General features: G+C 48.1%; 1 protein-coding gene across 8 annotated transcripts in view; it reads right to left on the bottom strand.

The window, feature by feature from the left end:
- The window catches only part of TNS2 (tensin 2), a 149871-nt gene that overhangs the window by 15193 nt on the left and 114499 nt on the right, over positions 1-20179 (bottom strand). For all 8 annotated transcript variants that reach the window (XM_053303866.1, XM_053303870.1, XM_053303869.1 and 5 more), the window contains 6 exons: positions 17854-17983; positions 16411-16476; positions 13924-14040; positions 9689-10954; positions 6704-6845; positions 679-1577 (listed from right to left, as the gene is read on the bottom strand). In XM_053303866.1, coding sequence (XP_053159841.1) covers positions 679-1577; positions 6704-6845; positions 9689-10954; positions 13924-14040; positions 16411-16476; positions 17854-17983 — 2620 coding nt within the window. The remainder of the gene's footprint in view (positions 1-678; positions 1578-6703; positions 6846-9688; positions 10955-13923; positions 14041-16410; positions 16477-17853; positions 17984-20179) is intronic.

The raw sequence follows: 20179 nt of genomic DNA, 5'->3' as shown, positions 1-20179 counted from the left end.
TATTTAACTGCCAGCCATTTTGCCTGAGCCTGGTGAAGAACAAGAAGTTTAACTCCTGCAACATCAGGGTAAATGCCGTCCCCCCCTTACGTTTTGGTAAGTCATTTTGGGAGCTTATTCAGCTGGAAAGAGGCCAATCAAATAAATAAATAAATAAATAAATTTGGGGCAGGGGGTGGGGAGTCACACATTTGCATTAATACAGATGACCAAGCAACACATGGTAAAAAGCCTTAACATGTGATAAGTTGGTCATCTGTATTCACCCATATGCCTGAGCTGAAACCTGGTTTCAGGACTAAGCTCTGGTGAGCTCCGATTTAAACAAAGCCATCCTTTAAATCAACTTTCTAGCTGATGTGCTAGATTTCTCTGTATATGGTGTTTTGTTTTGTTTTGTTTAAAGCAGGCAGGACTAGCGCTTTCAAATCCTACAGTCCCTCACCTGCATTTTGAGCTGGTACAAGCCAAAGAACAAAGGCGCTACCACATGATTTCCCCTACATGATTACAAAGTATAGATCACTTTGAGAGAGCCGGGGCAGCTGCAGAAAAATTCAGGGCCACAGTCAGGAGCAGGGAGTGGGAATCTCACCCCACCCCTTTCTCTGAAGGACAAAGAGGGAGTCAGAATCCTCTTTCCCCCACTGAATATTTGTTCTAAAGCAGGGCAGTTACCTGGGCCAGGTGTGCTGCCATCAGGTACTCCAGGTGCAAATGTGACATGGTGAGCGGAACCAGGACTGCGACCAGGTGGTGAGCTCCTCTCCCAATTTCTAGTTGCTGCCATGTGATGCTTCTCAGGTAACGGAGGCTGCTGTGGCTCACAGAGGTAGTCCCGGCTGCCGGGGCTGCTCTCGACACCTGTGTAGTAGGCCGTTGCAATGGGGAAGGCTGGGGTTGGCGAGCACTGCATGTCAGCAAAACCATAGCCAAGGGCTGGGGGCTGGACGCTGACTGAGCAAGGCCCGAGAGAGGGGCTGCTGTTGGGGCAACGCAGAAGAGTGGTCAGCTCAGGCCCAGTTCTCTCACCATGTGGGCGCCCATTATAGGCCGCTGGGATCTGAGGCGAGGCTGGCGCACTGGACACAGTTCTGCAGCTGGGAGGGGGCTGGTTGTGGCCAGGGATGCCTGACCTGTTTCCCTGGGCCTGCCGCTCCATGACAGGGCCTAGGTGGTGCCCTAAGGCATTTTCAACGGACACCTCCCGGGAGACTGCTGTGGCATGAGGGCTAGACGTCTCTGAACCATTCTGGTGCAGCTGGGCCTCTGGCAGGACGCCACGCTTGGCTGTAGGTGAGGGGACGGCGTGCAGTGGGCTGGATGGGCAGTGGGTGCGGGAGCACAGCTGGGGTGGTTGGAGGCCTTGCCTCAAGGGCGTCCCATTCATTTGCGGCCTGGAGGTGGGGAGGTGAGTAAAGGCCTGCATCGGGGATGGAGTCTGTGTCGGGCTGCTTGACGAAGCCATCTTCTCAGCGTTTCTTTTCCAGCCAGGGGGAGCCAGCTCCTCGGGGCTTGACTGGAGCGTGTTTTCAGGAGGGTTGGTGGCTTTGTTGATGGGCTTATGTGTCCCAGGACTGCAAGATAGCAAGCATACCCTCAGCAGGTCTTGACAACAGCATCTGGCATACACAGAAAGAACATTCTCCCACCCCAAACCAATGTGGCAATACACAGCCACTTAGATCTGGAAAACATCCCCATCCCCAAGCATGGAACTAGCTCACAGTAAATTACAATAAAACAGACTTATATTAATTGCACCACATTTACATTAATTGCACCACAAGCATCTCCCAATTGTTGCAGAATTTCCCTAATGTGCTGCAGGCAGGTGGCTCTTTATTAGCTTGCCACAAAACAAACAGAAACATAAAAAACAATCAACAGAAGTAAAAGCCAGAACAAAACATCCAGTGGAACAGCTGTGGGTATTTAGGGTTCGGACTCAAGGATACTTACAATGTAGGTGAATTCTGTCTCAACATCCCTTAGCTACTTTCTTGTATTCATAAACAGGTTGTAAATGGGGAAAGGACGCTGGTTACTTACCATGAAGGCTTCCTCCTGCTGTTGAAAGAGGACATCTCGTGGGTTATTCTTCCCCCTTGCTCCAGAGGCAGGACTATGCAAATTAGCTTAGAAAGCTTTAATAGCCCTGGGAAGGATAACTCTGCCCATTTCTGAACAGCCAAGTTGAGATAACAGAGAACTGAGCATATCAACTTAGAGAACAATTTTAAGGAATAGCAAATAGAGAGAAAAGACTTCTACTGGAATAGAAGTGTTGTTTCTTGGTGCAGGGAGTACAACCTAGTCCCTCCTTGGCAATTTACATGGGCTTTCGCTGTGATGTTGTTGGTGCGCACCAGGACATGTTTGCCTCTGAACAGGTGTTGCAAGGCTATCAATGCCATTCAGCACTAACCAATTGATTCTGTGGTCCCATTATTGGGTGGACACTTCCCCTGGGCCAAATGCTGGAGACAATGGGCTCCCCATCCTTGGGGGATGATGAGTCCAGGCGGGTCTAGAAATGGTTTCCCCTGGGAAAGACAGTTTGGGGCCATCCACCAATTTAGGAACCGACTGAGATTGTGGGGCACCAAGATTCTCATTTGGGATTTTTGAGCTATCACATTCTGGTAAGAAACACTGGAGTGGGTGCATGTGGAACCTGGTCCAGTCTGCCACATTCAGGGTTGCCACCATTAGGTGAGCTAGAATGAGAAGCAGGATACCCTTTTGCCCGGATGAATAAAAAAAATTGTGGCCAAGATCCTTTGGATGCATTGCGGAGGTAGGGTTAACTTGTCCAGTGTGGTGTCTGTTATTACTCCCAGGTGATGTAACCTCTAAGAGGGATAGAGTTGGCTCTTTGAATGATTGATTGTGATTGGACAATACTCGGAACAAAAGCCTGAGGTCTAACTGGGCTGAGGACAGATTCGGTGCTCTGAGGAACAGATCGTCAAGATAGGCAAAAATCCTGACGCCCTGAAGCCTGGGATGTGCTATGAGTGGTGCCGTGACCTTCATGAAGAACCTGGGTGCTGAGGAGAGACAGAACAGTAGGGCCTTGTATTGATAATGCCTGTCCACATGCAAATCGGCTTCTGTTAAGTCTATGGAGGCGAGGTGATCTAGATGGTGGATTCTACAATTGACCTCACAGTCTCCATCTTGAATTTTTTGTGTTTGACAGATTTGTTGAGAAACTTGAAATCCAATACTGCTCAGAGAGAAAGAGGTCTTTTGGGGGGGGGGGCAGAAGAGAGTAAACTTCTTTGCCCTGCTGTTGAACAGGAACATGTTCTATTGCCCCTATATGTTCCAGATGGCAAATGGCCTGCAGAAGGCCTGTATGCTTGGTATGAAAATGCAAAGTGGGCAACAACCTGTTTGGGGGTAGAGTGGTGTACCCATTCTGAATAATTTGAAGGACTCGCCTGTTGTTGGTGAAGCGTTTCAAAGCATGAAAGAACTGTGTTAAGCGACCCCGCTCTAGGAGAGGCCGCAAGTCAGGATTGCTGTCTAGTTGTTTTAGTCTGTCATGTGAAAGGATGACGTTGTCATCTGGTTGGCTTGTTGATGGATCTAAACCCGTTCCAGAAGGGACGATGGGTTCTGTTGTCCCTTTCCCTGGGCCTGAAGGGGGCCCTGAAGAGATGAAGATTGCCTCCGGAAACCCCTATGTGTTGTAGGACGGGCTTTTTTCTTATCATTGGTTTTGAGGAATTTAATGCCTCACTGCCAACAGCCTGGAACCTATGTAAGGGACAGACGCCACATTGGAGCGACAGGTGGCATCTACCTGCTAATGTTTCAACCACAGGGTCTGCATGGCCACCATGGTGGAAACAGTGAACCTGGCTGTGAAGTGGACAGAGTCCATAGTGGCATCAGCCATGAAGGCCCATGCCGTTTGGATCTTTAATAACATTTGTTTTAGGCTTAGTCCTCTGGTGGGTTTAGTCCTCTGGTGGGTTTTTGAAGTAAATCATAGTAGAGAAGCCCTAATGGATGCTTCAGTAAATGAGCAGCTGGCCAGGGAGGAGGCTTAGTGCGCCGTTCTAAGAGAAGCCTCTATCTTTCCCCTCAGAAGGATCCCTGAGAGAAGTGTCTCCATCTTTAGGGAGCACTGTGCCCAAAAGAAGGGCTGCTACAGGTCCATCAGTGGGAGGAACTTCATGGAACTTCAGGCTTTCCTCAGAGAAGCTGTAAAACCTACTGGCCACTGCACTAGGTTTTCTGGTGAATGCAGGTGATGTGATGCCCATTCCTATTTCATCGCATCTCTTAAACATTCTGGGAAAGGAAAATTCTTTTCCTTGGTTTTATTTTTGGGAAACACAAGGGCCCCCTTAGAACTGGACTCTTCCTCCTGGAAGGTACCCAGTTGGAAACCCAGTGTGTGGATTGCCTTACTCAGTAGAGGGGCAAAGTAGTCTGGGATAAATAATCTCTGAGACATAAAGAAAGATTCAGTAATTTGGTCATCTCACCATTCCCCCTCCTCCCTTGTGTCATTGTTGGGATCCTGGTCTTGTGGCCCTGGCTTGAGAGGTACAGGAGGATTGGGTGATTCATAGCCTGAGTCCTCAGAGGAATGGGGGGAACTATGCCTATGTCTTGAAGATTTTTCTTGACGCTTGCCTTTCTTTTTAGGTTTTCTGTGAATCTGGCTTTCAGCTGGAGGAAGATGATGAGTTTCTTCTTCTCTTTTATGTTTAGCCCCCCTTTGATGGCCTGGATTATTGGAGCAATTTTACCAGTAAGTCTTGGAATCAGGTCTGCCATGCTGGGGGCATGGCATCAGGGAACTCCACAGGTGCCATGGGGTGGGTGTGTCCTCAGTTAAATCCATTGGCACTGGGGGATCATTTGGCCCAGGGAGTGCAGGCCTTGCACTATCCCTTTCGGAGTCCCTATCCCTGCCCCCACACCATTGGGTTTCTCCTCTCTGTTTTCACGCCTTTTGTCTTTTTTGTCAGGCATCTGGGTGCACCTCTCCTCCTTCCTACATGCTGCTGAGGCCCTCATTTCCCTTGTGATGTCAGGGGGTTGCTCTCAGTCTTGGCTGGGCCCACAGCCATGATCTAAGGCTCTGGCCAAGGCCGATAAGTTTGGGGCCAGCCAAGAAGACCTGGACGGAGCTGGCTGTGAGGGCACAGTTTGGTAGGGGGCATCCGCTCCCACAGAGCTCCCCGAGAGAGGTGTTCCACTTCCTTGGGTCCTGGAGCAGTTGGGGAGGGAATCAGGTTTCCTACCTTCCTAGGCATTCAGGACTCACAGCCTAGTGGAGGGAAGCCCAACAGACCCTCCCCCGGATCACCCAAAGTAGTAGCGGCTGGGGCAGCAGGTGACAACAAGGGCCTCGTGGCACTCAGCACACAGTTGGGGGATATTCATGGAGGAAATTTTAATCTCTCTGTTTTTCCCTTAGGAAGAAGGTTGTTCCAAACTCTGGGACCACTCTGCATCTTGAAACTGCTGGCTCCAAGGGAGGGGTAAAGAGGAGTAGCGGTATAGAAGGTAAAGAGAAGGAAGGTATTCCCCCCCGCCAATAAGGAAGAAGGCAGAGAATCAATTAAGGAATTAAAAGAGTTAAGAATTAAAGGGAGTAGGAAATACTATATAGAGCAGGGATGTCAAACTATGGCCCTTCTGCAGATGTTGGCCTACAACTCCCATCAAATCAATATTGAGAAGGCTTTTGGAGAGAGGAGAAAAGGCTGTCTCTGGAACAGACGCAGGACTAGCAGAACTAGGCGGGCTTATCCTTCCCAAGACTATTTAAGCTTTCTAAGCTAATTTGCATAGTCTTGCCTCTGGAGCAATAGGGAAGTATAACCCATGAGATGTCCTCTTTAAGCAGCAGGCTGTTCACTCTCTGGGTGGCTTCACACATCATGGTGAACCAGCGGTTTGGCCAAGCCACCAGAGTCCCAGGAACATGCATGTAACCTACTTCTGGTGTCAGCAAGGATATGCCCAGATTCAGTGTATCTTATGAACCCTCCCAGTCTCTGCATATCCTACCTTACTTGCAGTCTGGAACCTGACATCTGTCCTTCACTTCAAATCTTAGTTACAGACGTTGGGTTCCAGACCACAAGTAGGGGTGGATATGCAAAGACTGGTGGGTTCGTACAACACACCTGATCTTGGCATATCCTTTCCGACATCAGGGCATGTGCGTGTTCAGCTGTGATGTGTGAACTGTCCTCTTTCAGTCTGTGCTTCTAGGCAAAGTGGAGGCTGTAGCCCACTTTTGTGAATGCAAGTATAGAATAAACCAGTACCTTAAGTAAATAATTGTGATCTAGTGCCTTTGGCATTAGATTGCATTGTGCTCTTTATATGCTGGATTGAGGCAAGGAGAAAATTCATCAAGATCCCCTGGGTGATTTGCAGAAGGTTGGCCACAATGTTTGACTCCTAATAGTTTACCAATAGCAAATTAAAAACAAAACAAAAAATCCTCTACCATGGCTGGCCTGGTGCTAATCACCTGTTTTTCAGCCTCAGTGTTCTTCACCTGTAAAGTGGGGAGTATAAATGGGCTGCTTTTGACCAGGTCTTTGTGCAGCTCTGCTGGCCAGTTTTAGGGCATCCAAAATGAGCTCTAACTCTGTAAACAGAGTTTTTTAAAAGACCCAGCTGGGAAAGTTGGAAGCCTCCTTCTCTATGGCCCACTCACCTGTCATTGCTGAATACTGGGCTGCTGGTGTGCATAGGCGGGCCAGACACCTCGGCACAAGCAGCTCGTACCTCTTGCCGATGCTGCTGCAGGGAGTTGGGGCCATCTTGCCAGGACACAGCTTCCCTGCAATCTGGAAGCTCTGTGGAAAGGAAGGGGAGAGAGGGGGTCAGCCAGAGCTTTGATAAGCCACACTGGCATCTTCATATGGAATGGGTCCCAGATTCCAGGGCTTTGGGAGACAGATTTTCAAAAGATCCTTAAAAGTGGATTCCCGCTGCCTGGAGAATGCCCAAGGTGGCATCACGGTAGTAATATATCAGGTCCTGATGGTGGACTCTGTTCTTGCCCAGAACTTCTTGGCCATCTCTAACAACTGGTTTAAAAGTCATCCCCATTCCTGAGGGAACCCTGGGGGCTGTAGTTCTTGAGGAGCAGCCTAAGGATTTCCAACACAACATTCTCAGCACCCTCTCCAAATGGCAATTCCCAGGACTCTTTGGGAGAAGCCATGGCCAGATAAACAGGCAAAAACCTGAGATCTGTTTGAAGTGCAAAGAATAATAAAACAACAACGTTCAGTGACTGTGACTCCTGGTAGAAGGTGACATATCAGAATGTGTCTGCTAGCTTGCCTATGGACCCCTTCATAATGGTTAGGCGTCTAAGCAGCTGCACAGCTTGGTCAGATGCTTATGTCAGTCAGTCAGTCATGTTTATTTACGGTCATAGACCAAAATTTACATACATAATAATACACGTAATATAGTAATAATATATACATAATATAATCAGGAACATGGACTCATCCTAATCAGCAATTTCCCGTTAGCATAATCTGATTTACCATCTGTTGTCTAGCCTTCTTAGCTGCCTCACACCACTTAGCAACTTTAAATGTTACTTCCTCCTTCTGATCTGAGAGCAGATAGTTGAGCAGATGCTTATGAACAAATCCAGCAACCATGGGGGTGGAGAAGGAAGTGTCCAACACTGCAAATAATCTGGGGATGTCGCACCATTCTCTCTCAAACTGAAGCCAAAGACATAGGGGGAAATCTTTGCCATGCTGTAAAAATTCTGCTCCAATGCAATCCAGACCAGGCATCGTGCAAATCAAACAAATCTGCTTATTTTTGCACAATGTATTAATATTGTGGAGGATCTGTGCAGGGCATTAGGGATCCAATATCAGACTTAGGTCCATCTGACTGCCTACTCCAGCGATCTTCAATATTATTCAAGTGAGGGCCATTTCATTAAAAAAAAAGTTTGGCAAATAAATTGGGGGTTTTTTTTGGGGGGGGGCAAATTAATATTTATTTTTTGACAAATAAACCTTCCATGTGAGAGCCATTTCCCACTGCACTGACCTCCACACAGAACGGCACTTTCCTCAGTGCTAGGAGGGCCCCTTGAAAGAGATGACGCCATCTCTGAAGAGCTCTATGGGGAAAGTGCTGGGAAGGACTACACTTCCCAGCATTCTGTGCACACCTTCCAAGATGGTGCAGTGAGGGAGCTGCTCTGCTATGTACGAAACCCTGACGTCTGACCCAGAATCAGGTCTATGAATGATTTAGCACCAGGTTCCCCACAAACGTGCGGTGCACTATGGGAGAGCTGGCCCCCTTCCGGCCACGCTTCCAAGGCGGACAGCTCTCTGCGCCAGGCCAGGCAGCCCGGCTATCTGAGGCCAACCAAGGCTCCATGGCGCTGCGGTATCATTCCATTTAGGCGGGGATTCTGACTTAGAGGCATTTTGTCATAATCGCACAGATGTTAGCTTTGCCCCATTGGCTCCTCAGCCAAGCACATACATCTGCACTGCACCTTTGTGGGGAACCTGGTGCTAAATCATTCATAGACCTAATTCTGCATCAGGATTTCGTATGTAGCAGAGCAACTCCCTTGCTGCAATCTATTGAAAGTCAGCCCTCGACAAAGAGGACTCTGTTTCCCATAAAGGAGCCCCACCGGGGCTGGGCAGAACATAGCACTGCGTGGTAGAAATAGTTGTCTCTGCATGGTGCCAGGTGAATGGTGCAGAGAGTATTCAGCTTAGCCGAAGCTTTGCACAGGCCAAATAAACAATTAGACAGGAGCAACATTTAGGGTTGGTGGGGGCCACCACTGATTCCCGGGCTTTACAAAATGAGGTACATTGGCCTACTCCATCAATGGCATGCCAGAACTTCAGGCAGGGTCTTTCTCAGCCCAGTTACATGGCATGCTGGCGATTGAACCTGGGACCTTTTGGGTAGGGATGTGCACAAACCCGTTCAGGTAGGGATGTGCATGAACCTTTTAAGGGCCTCTGAACCAGTTCGAGCAACTGGCTGTTCGGCCTGTTTGGAGGTGGGGGGAGTTGCAGTTTAAGGGTGGGGGAGGGTTCACTTTCCCCTCCTTCCACTTCCCCCCCAACCGGCACTCTGTTTTTCAAGGCTCCTTCAGGGAGTGAGCATACCTCCATGCTGCCCCATCCCCTCCTTGCCCGGAAGTACCGGGCATGTGCGTGTGTGCCGGGCACACGTGCAAGTGTACGTTATACTCGCATGCCCGCCCAACGTGCACGAGCGCAACATGTCTGCACTCGTGCTTGGCATGCACACACGTGCCTCGTACTTCCAGGTACTTCCGGCAAAGAGTGGATGGGGCAGCAGGGAGATATACTGCCGCCCTGAAGAAGCCTTGAAAAACAGAGTGCCAGTGGAGGGAAGGGTAAGTGCAACCTCCCCTGCCCTTAAAGTGCAACCCCCCCTCCTTCGAACCAACCCCACCCGGTTCTGTGCACATCCCTACTTTGGGGCCCTTTCCACCCACCTAAATAACTGCATTCCTTGTTATCTCCTAGCACGATAAAACAGTGTGTGTGGGTACTGAGCATGAAGGCCTTGGAAACTGAGCTCAGAGGTCATGATACCACTCCTTTGCCTTCTTCCCACTACCATGGACACGTAACACCCTCCAGTGCCAGTCACTCACCGCATGGCCTTTCTGGTAGTAGGTATCCGTCGCTGCTCTCTGGGAGTTCATACCCATGCTTCCTGCTGGGTGGATATGGCGGGCTGGTTGGTGAAACTGAGCCTGAATGGGGAGACCCTGAGTATCCTGATGTATAAGGGGAAATGCAAGACTTGGCTGGGGCTCTGCCATAGGGGTACGGTGCTACCGGAGGGTAGGCTGGGCCATAGCGAGGGTAGGGATATGCCTCCGCATTCTCTTCCATTACCTTTGGTCTTTGGTGGGCCAGATAACCGTGGCCTAGGTGTGCTGCCACCATCTTGGGCTCAAAGTTAAAAGCCTGATGTTGCCCATGGGGCACGTGATGATGCCCATAGGAAGCTGGCATAAGGAGAGGCACGGGCTGCCCACCCCGATGGAGGGGGTGAGGAAGCAGAGATGGCCGCGTGTGCTCCATCCCCCACAGATCAGATTCCCTGTCTAGACGGAGGCTGTAGAAGGAAGCCGTGGGAAGTCTTGCCTCTTCACGAGCTGCCTCTTGGCAATCCTGGCAGGGGCACAAGAAAGTGGGCGGGTCCTCCAAGATGAGTAGCTCCTCGTGGTCCCGTTGGCTGGGACTATGAGAGGGCAGCGGCTCGTGGCTGAAGGGATAGGAGTGGGGCTGTAGGCCCTCCGAAAGGGAGCGGTACACCCGCCGCTTCTCCTCATAGCCGTCAGGGTGTGTGTGGGAGTGCCCACCATTGTAGACTGGGTGTCGCCTCTCCAAAGTGCCATCTGGCCTATAAAAGGCCACATTGTGAGGCCTCTCCGGACTGTGGGAGCGGTAACCAAGGCGACAGGAACAGTGACGGGCCAGGCCCGAGCGCTGAGTTTGGTAGGCAAAGAGGGTTCCTGGCTGACCTATGTCGGAAAGGTCATCTTCCAAAATGGCAGTTTCTCTCTCCTTGGTGGCAGTGGTGGTGGGGGAAACAGCACGATGACAATTCCCCTCACTTTGCTGCCGAGGTGGTGGCTGCACACCAAATCCACCCAAGAGCCTGTCCAGTTCTTCCTTTTCGGCAGGTGTGGGCTGTGGTCTAGATGGTGGTGTGTTATCATCTGCTTTCTCAGTCAACATGGAGGAGTGGCCTGAGTCACTGCTGATGGAGAGGAGGCGTCCCCCCTGCTGTGGAGGAGATTCTGGGCTGCCGGGGCTGCCGTTGGTGCAGGAAAAGCTTCCCAGGTCACCTTTCTTCTTGATCCTGGCATAGAGGCTTCCATCCAGTGGGCCTCGGGTATGTGAGATGTCTGCAGAGGAGAAATGAGTCGCTGCTCAGGAGGAGATGGAATAGAGAGCCAAACAGAAACTCAGTACTCACATTGTATATATAGGCTGGAATCTCCCCACTGGGCAGCTTGTACCTACATACTCGGGACATCTGCACCAAAGTGTCTCATACACTGAGCTTGTGTTTTAGGGCAGAGATGGTTAACTTGGGTATTCTTGATAGCTATTTTATTCTCCAGATAGCAGATGGTGGGCTAGAAACATACTCTGTGCAGGACAGTATTTTCTCTGTTGATGAACTTGAGAGCAATTAAGCTCCATAATAACGGTGCCACCTAGTTCAGGAAAGTGTGTCTCAATATACTGCACCTATTGGCTAGTGCCAGTAATGTCACCAACAGTGAAGAATCTGTTGTAATTACTCATAAAACCCCATGCCTCTCTTCACTCTGTGTCTAGACAATAAAGACAATTTTTTCAGAGCACTGAAGGTGGTTTGAAAGAATGGCTGCCTTTTGTGGTGTGTACACGCATCCCATTTTTGCCTCTGGTGATCAGGTTTTGCAGGTGGTTGTATTTCAAAAACCTGCAAAACCTGTTTTGCCAGAGGTGTCTGTGGGATGAAATAAGTGAGTGTGTGCGTGCACATGTGCATAAGTGCGTGCACATAAGTAAAACTTCTCTTAAACCACCTTCAACTCCCTTAAAAGCTAGGCCTGTGCACGTCAGTAAGATCGGAATTCTGACATCAGAATTCCTTGCCCCACCACCAGGAGGCAGTAGAGCACAGGGCAAGTGTCCCGGGTAGTATCCTGGTGGTGTGGATCCTTTAATTTGCCGCCCAGCACTGACATGGGGGAGGCTGGGAGCATGGAACTGCTCCCTGGGAAGGCCGTGAACTGCTGGAAAAACACAGAGGCTTCTGGGGATTCGAATCCAGCAGTGCACAGGCTTCCCAGGGAACAGTTCTGCACACCCTGACCGCCCCAAACTCCCGAGTAACTCTGTGCCACCCAGCCACCCACATGCCAGTGCTGGGTGGTGAATTAAAGGGTCCCCACCACCAGGACACTACCCAGGGCACTTGCCCCATGGTCTACTGCCTCCTGGTGGCGGGAGCAGGAAATGCCAACATCAGAATTCTGATTTTATTGATGCTCACAGGCCTATTCAAAATGATGGTCTCCTTTTCTAAATGAATTAAGAAAAATTAAAACAAACAACAACAAAAATCCACACAGTCTCTCTTCAGCCTTAGTGGAGTTTAATGAACATGCTGGGATTTATTTAGGCCTAGTCCAGTAGAGGGCAATGGACCATCAGAGGATGGCCAAGGATGCATTTTCTTCCCATATATAAAGACTTCTATATACAAACTTGAGAGGTCATTACTCACCCGTCCATTAATCCAGATCACCCTCACCCCGCCATGCCAAAAATTTATGACACTCTTTCTCTACAAAAATTGCATTCCAAAGAAAGAAAGCCTCCCTTATCTAAACAGCAGCTCTTGCGGGGAAGGAGGAGTGTTTGTTCCATCCTGTTGGGGTTTTTCTCTGGTATCTGACGCAGACATGCCACAACTATTAAATTGCCATTTGATGACTCCCTTTTGGTATTTTATTTATTTTAGTTCTTAACAAGTTTACTTTAAGGGGATGTTAGAAGGAAACTGTAATCAGGGAAGACTGAGCAAAAGCCAACTGTTGGGATTACGGTTCCCGGGAGCAAGAAAGTCACTGTGGCTGAGGGGTCTATGCATCCGCGTGTGGGGTTTTTTACAGGGGGATTCAACACTCTCCTATCCAAAGTGTGAGGCTCAAACTTTGAAAGATCAAACCTCTTTAAAATCAGGGGAGAGGGCAGGTCTCTGAGCTTCCCCCAAGTGTAACCAGAAGGAGGCCTACATGGGATCTCAGGCGAGATCAGATGTGTTGAATGAATCCCAGTACAGCTCAGAGCCGTAAGAGGCCTCAGTCGTGGGCATCATAATCTAACTGCAGGAATCTGCCTAAAGCATCTCTGTCAAAAGCAGAACAAAACCAAAACCCATCTCATAGCCAGAAACAGTATGGTGAGGGGGCCCAAGAGTACACAGGGGGTGGAGGTCCACCGAAAATCAATGTGAAACTGCAAATGCAAATACAAAACTGATATGTTAACTTAATACAGAGGGGATGCCTAGTGCATTACTGGGGGAACTTGCCCCCCCCATAAACAAGCCTGCTATGGTAGGGCCCCGATTCCAATATTATCTATCCGCAGCAGTGGCAGATGATGGAGACCTTTAGATATCAGCAGAGTATGCAAGGACGCCGATATTTAAAACAAAGAAACATTCTGCATGAAAGTAACCAAAATTCTGCACCAATAAATGCTCAGATCTGCAACTTGTATATATTACAGCCAGCGTGGTACTGCAGTAAGAGCATTGAGCTAGGTCTGTGGAGACCCATGTTCAAATCCCTGTTCAGCCACAAAACTCACTGGGTAACTCTGGGCCAGCCACTTACCTCTCAGACTAACCTACCTCACAGTGTTGATGTGAGGATAAAGGTAACCATGCACACTGCTCTGGCCTCCTTGGAGGGAGGAAGACCAGAATATAAATGCAAAAAACAAATGACTCAAACGTATGTCTTCCTTTATTCTGCTTCTCCTACTAATAGGTACCCTATTAGGGAGCAGCAGAGCATGGCATTGAAAGCCTGGCTTCTGACTACCAATTCCGCTTCCTTCCCACTTCTGAATTTCCCCCAGGCATGAGCCACATAATATTCAAGCCAATTTCTGCAGTCATAAGTACTAGCAAACTGGAAGCTGAGAGTCTCAGGATGTTGAATTCTGCACTCAGTATTGACATGTTTGTTTTCAACAAGCTTGTGTAGAATGATGAGACACATGTAGCCCTGCCTATAATACGGCAATAGGAGCCTATCTGCTTTGAAGCGGTTGTAAGGATGTCTGCTGCGAACTGGGCCCTATGTACCTTCCAGGCTGTCCTCATGGTGCAGGTTGAAGTTCTCATAGGAATCCCAGCGCACGATAGGATCAGAAATGTTATAATCCACTGTAACAGCAGGATTGTTCCTGTAGGTCTCCCAGCCTGCGGTAAGACAGAGAACACAGGTGGCAAAGGAATAAGTCTATTCTGCAGCTATCCAACAACAAGCCTTGGATTGGATAACACATCCCACCCTCCAGTCAAAGACATTGCTTTGCATACCCACGCCAGCAGACTTATGAAATAATTTTATTTTTTTATTTTTTTATTTATATATATCTATCTATCTGCTAACTGGGCAAAGAGGCACCTTTTAATGTGGTGATTCTCTTTATTTAGCAGGGGGAGAGTAACTGGCCCTATTCACCCCCAGCACTGCATCCCTCCAGTGACTGTTGCTGGTGTCTATCCTGTGTTTCTCTTAGATTGTGAGCCCTTTGGGGACAGGGATCCATCTTATTTATTTATTATTGCTCTGTGTAAACCACCCTGAGCCATTTTTGGAAGGGACGTATAGAAATCGAATAAATAATAATCAATAATATTTAAGGGTGCAAATCAAGCTATTTTGTGGGCTTACATGTAACTTATAAGATTTTTTAAAGTATAATCTTGTGCCCTCCCTCAAAGAAGATCCCCAAGTTTTCATCACACTTTAGAGTGACCAACAGAACCTGGGAGAGATCTATGGAGAAAGGAGGAGGCTGGATTCTCAATGGCTTGGATCACAGGGTCACTGAGTGCAGGGACTAGGTTTAACCCCCAATCCAGTAGTCTCCCCAAGTGCATTCCCTTTCACTCACTGTATAAGTGAAGGGTTGCCATTCAATCCTATGAGGGAAAAGCAAAAACATGCTCTTCCGGACACTGCTATGGCAAGAGCAAGATCTGCCCACTGACTGGTCCAGCCCTCACTGAAAGTGATGCTGCAGAGATAGGCAACTGATTGGGGGACGGGGTGGTGGTGTCTGTACAGAGTATACAGAGACACACACTGCTCCAAGTACTCAAACTCTCCCCCCACAAATATATAATGTTTAATATGTACATATGCATCTACATATGAGCAGGCTGAAAACCCGAGTTCTCCTCCTCGTGCAGACTGGCCCCTTGTTTAGAGCAATATTCAGTGCTGAGCTCTCGCCTTTGTATCTGCAGTGGCCAAGAAGTTGAGTAAGGAGCTTCAGATGCTGTCCGTAGCACTAGAGAAGCTAAGCAAATATGGACCTCACCAGTGCCTAAATGGATGGCCCCCGGGAGCTACTCGGAGTTTTCCTGCTGGAAAAATGCCACCATTTCAGAGCAAGGTTCCTACAAGCATTCGCTTTGAAGTCAAAGAATATCAGATCCCATTGCCGCCGAGGGGAATGTTTCAGGCTTTTAAAAAATGTTCCTTCAGCAGGAGTAAACCTTCCAGTTCAGTATCAAGCTTGCGGTTTGCCTCTCTCCTTGCGGTTTTCATCTTCCAGTGCTCTCCCTGCTTTCGCAATCACAGCCCTGGCCATAGTAGGGAATGGAAACCCAGAGAGCTTATAGCAGAAAGAAATGCTGTGATTCCAGCCAGGCAGCGCCTTCTCATCCCCCCTTCACCACTGCCAGTGCTTTCAGGGCCCCCAAGGAAGATTCCGTTGGCCTAGCATGCAAGGAGAAGGATGGTCCCCGGCAAATTGGAAGGTCCAACATGGCAGGACATCTCAGGGTGCAGCCAAATGGCACCAGACCTCTAGAGCAGGCCTAAACAACTTGTGACCCACCAAACCAAAGTCACTCGCCACACGGGCTTGGCAGGCCACCCTGGTGTTCTGGGGTGTGAAAGGAAACCCACTGAGACTTTGGTGGGCTGTTATGCATAGGTGATGCAGCTGTGCTCAGCTGAGTAGGCCTGTTCTAAGTCCATTGGGGGATCCATAATAAAGTTGGTGCCACCTAGCTCAGGAAAATGTGTCTCAATATATTGCCCCTATTGGCTAGTGCCAATAATGTCACCACATGCCATGAAGATTCTATTGTAATTACACATAAAATCTCATGTCCTCTTCATGGTCACTGTTCCAGTACCATCTCAGCAAGGAAGCAAGAAGGCAGAGCAGTGCGCTGCAGAATAGCCCCCTGCCCACCCAATATCCCAACAACACTGACAAAGGTCGGTGAGAAAATCTCTGCCTACCTGGAATGCAATTTCTACGAATGTTCCAGATCAATGAGTATCCCTCTTATTTATGGTTTTATTACATTTACATCCCACCTTTCTTTGGTGGAACTCAAGTTAGCATACAAAGGGGTACGAGGCAATCTTTCACCCAGGCCCTGATCAGACATAGGCCTGCTTAGCTTCAGCAAAATGACTGCATAATATGCCTTGAGATGACAGCCCTGGGACCTGATTTCTTTAGCGGTGCAGAGACAACTGTGTCCCTGGGGAATTGCTCAGGGCATTGCTTGCATCCCCCTCCGACTCCACCATTCACCCACCTTTAATTTTCTCTGGGCCAGAAGAGAAGACAAACTCCACACTTGCTTCGAAGGGAAATCGTTCATCTGGGGAAGGGACACAAAAAAGTTAATATCACAAACATGATGCCTTGGTTCCGATAAGCTAAAGTGATTATTGTTCATTTATTACACTGATATCCCACAGTTCTTCCATCCTGGTACTAATGTGGCCACCCATCTAGGCGCTAACCAGACCTCATTCATACCATGGAAAACTGGGTAGGATAACTGTCCTGCTCATGTGCGAGGGGGAAACAAGGTTAGGAGATGCTGGCAGTGATCACCAGCTAGCTTCCTGTTGGGTAGGAGGGCTTTCCCTCCTACTTCATTCAGCAGCAGAGTAGAGCTGATGGGCAGGATGGAGCCCTCCTACCCAGCAGGTTGCTAAACTGGTGATCACTGCCAGCACCTCCTACTTAAGTTTTTCTCTTGCAGATAATCAAAATCGGGAGCACACAAAGTTCCCAAAACTAGGTAGGACCCTTCTCCTACACAAGTTTTCCATCATGTGAATGAGTCTTTAGACTGCTTAGCTTCAGCAAGGTGGTTGCATCATGTGCCCTCAGACCATACCCGAGTCCTTTTCTGTCTCACATGCTGCATCCACACAAACTTGCTTCTGTTTGAGAAAAGGTTTTTAAACATGTTTTACTGTTCTGGAGAATACTAGAACTCCTGGCAAGAGAGGAGTGACACTTCTTCTGAGACCCTGTTTATACCGCAAACCTGCAGCAGTTTAGACCATGCTAATAGCCATGGCTTCCCTGAGAATCCTAGGAACTAAGATGGGTGAAATGCGAAGAAGTCTCCATTACATACAGATCTCTACCTATCCCACAGAACTACAGTTCCCAGGGTTCTGTGACCTGTGGGAAGGTGAAAGGATTATTATGTCATTTTTTTGGTGTAGATATTATCTGTGAGGACTCCTTACCTCCTCAACACTATTGTTTGTTCATGAATCTAGCCAAACACTCTTCCTGATGTCTACATGTAGGGAGGTTTTTGTTTTTCAGAGGACCTTTTAAAATGTGACCATGCAAAACTGCCTTATACTCAGTGAGACCAGTGTTATATTTAGCCTGGTCCTGTAATCCTCTGACAGACACGTTCAGAAGTCTTTCCCAGTACTTGCCAGCCCAGATCCTCTTAACTGGAAATGCTGGAGATTGAATCTAGGACCTTCTGCAGGCAAACCATTTGGGACTTTGCTAGTCACCGCTGATTCTGTCCTTGGTCTGCTGCAGCAAGGATATGAAGGGTCTTGCAGCACAGGAGACTAACCACTTCTTTTCTTTTTTACAGGATGAACCTTTGTAGCAGTGAAAATAGGCTCTTGACTACAAAAACTCACACTGCAAGAAATCAGCCCTTAAGGTGGCGCCAAACCTGCCATTTAGACTAAGACATCTCCCTTCTCACCTCTCCAGGCTTCATCCAGCTCATCTTTGCTAAACCAGAGTTGAGTGCTGTGGATGGTGCAAGTGTGGAACTGGACACGGAAGACAATGTCGCGCTCGGCTCCCTGGAGCTGTTTGTGGTAGCATTTCACCTGGTGGGGGGGACACGGAATGGACACAAGAACAAGGGTTACTGAAGGGCCCCGGTTTCCCAACTGGTGTGCATGCTTTAATCACCATCACACTCCACGCACACAGATATACAAAGGGAGAGGAAGGATAAGGCCATGGAGAGCCAGGCATCTGTCCTAGACACAGACACATACCCACAGACACACACACCTGCTTCCGACTCCGTTGAGCTTGTATTTTTAGCGAACATTTTATGACTTTTTAGGATCACGTACTGGAGGAAAGTATTTCAACTGATTAAAAGATACTACCTCTGCTAAGTGAGCAAAGAGGTACCTTTTAAAGTAATGTTGTGTTTAGCAGGGGGAGATCAACTGTCCCTATTCAATACAGCTTAGCATCCCTTCAGAGGCCAGTGCCAACATCTTCTTTGTGTGTATTTTTAAGACTATGAGTCCCTTGTGAGACAGGGAACCATCTTCTCATTTCTTTTGCTATGAAAAACACTTTGAGAACCTTTTGTTGCTATTGTTGAAAAGCAAGTACACACTTTCAATTTATTAACAGACAGACAGACAGACAGACCCATATGGGAATCTCTTACTGGGACTGAGTAACCATTCTTTTATGAAATCTACAACTGAAAACTAAAGAATGCATACCGGAACGTGTTGAAAAACATACTTTGTGCAGTCAAACTATAAAAGAAGCAAAACTGCAACTATTTACAGCTGCCTTACAAAAGCATGATGAAATTGGTTAATTAGTACAGTGCTGAGTGTGGTTTGAGAGAGAGAGGCATTGCTTTCCCAAGGTATGCATCCATATTACTTTCCCCACTTAAACTGGTCATCTCTGGTCAAACAGATTTTTGAAGCACAGTATAAAAACCTGCACACATCGTTTACCAGAGGCAGAAATGGGAGGGACGCATGACAAGCAGTCATCCCACTCTGAAGTCACTTTCAGTTCTCCCAGAAAAATACTGAGGCTATTCACAGGCACAGCCCAACCCAGGCTAGTGTGCCATCAACCCCAGGTTCAGAATCATGTGTTTGCTTGGGCTGCTCACAGCCTGAGTGCATGCATGGTGCATTATGGGATACCAGGAGGCCAGGACTTGTTTTCCCAGCCTCCAGCAATCTGCGCTGCCAGGAGCAGTGCCAACTGTGTGGGCGCATACCGGCGAGCCAAAGAGGAGCTCCTTGCTTTCCTGGGGAGAAGGAGGGTTCAACCTTGCCTTCCCCACTGCCCGCCCCTGTTATGGTCATGAGAATGACCTTACTGTGTTTCCAGTGAGACAGAGGCTGGCAGAATTCTATTCTATGTGGACTACTTAAAAAACAACAACACAGATTCCTCATGGTCCTCTGATGTGTGTGAAATGTTCAGATCAGGAGTGCCTGCTCAAGCTCTCTTAATAGTTGAGGCATAACGATTATCCCTCAATAGTTGAGGCATAGCATCCCCTGCTAACTTGGCAAAGAGGCACCTTTTAACTTGGTGATTCTCTTTATTTAGCAGGGAGAGAGTAACTGGCCCTATCCACCCCCAGCACAGTACCTCCAGTGACTGTGGCTGGTGTCATGTTTCTTTTTAGATTGTGAGCCCTTTGGGGACAGGGATCCATCTTATTTATTTGTTATTTCTCTGTGTAAACTGCCCTGAGCCATTTTTGGAAGGGCGGTATAGACATCGAATCAATCAATCAATCAACAAACTAAACTGTGTTGTGATCTCAAGGAGCATGCTCTCTTGCTTAAAGAAATAAGAAGTGCCTTACAGGATCAGACCAAAGTCTCCCTGGCCCAGCATTCTTTGCAAGAATCCTAGCAACCAGCAGGTGCTAAATGACCAACCAAAAACTGGCCAGCGATTGATTGGTGGACCCATTGTACCATCTGCCCGGCCCCGGAATAAGATGGCAGTTAATTGACTGACAAGTTTATCGAGAATTGATAATTTATTCATTATGAGAATGGCAAACATAATTATAATGTACACCAGTTTGCATTATTGTCCTTAATATAATTCCCTCTCACCATTAACAATGTACTACAGTTACTCATGTAACTGTTATTACTAAGCTGTATTTGATGATTAAAGTATTTTTAAAAAAGACCTCAGTGTCATCTTTGTTGGAGGCCTACATGCAGAACCTCATCTGATCGCATCAGAGTCTTTGCCTGCTACAATTCTGGTGATATGTAGCACAA

This window comes from Hemicordylus capensis, chromosome 2 (genome assembly GCF_027244095.1).
Source record: "Hemicordylus capensis ecotype Gifberg chromosome 2, rHemCap1.1.pri, whole genome shotgun sequence".
NCBI classification, from domain to species: Eukaryota; Metazoa; Chordata; class Lepidosauria; order Squamata; family Cordylidae; genus Hemicordylus; species Hemicordylus capensis.
This window is presented reverse-complemented; position numbering and strand designations above follow the sequence as displayed.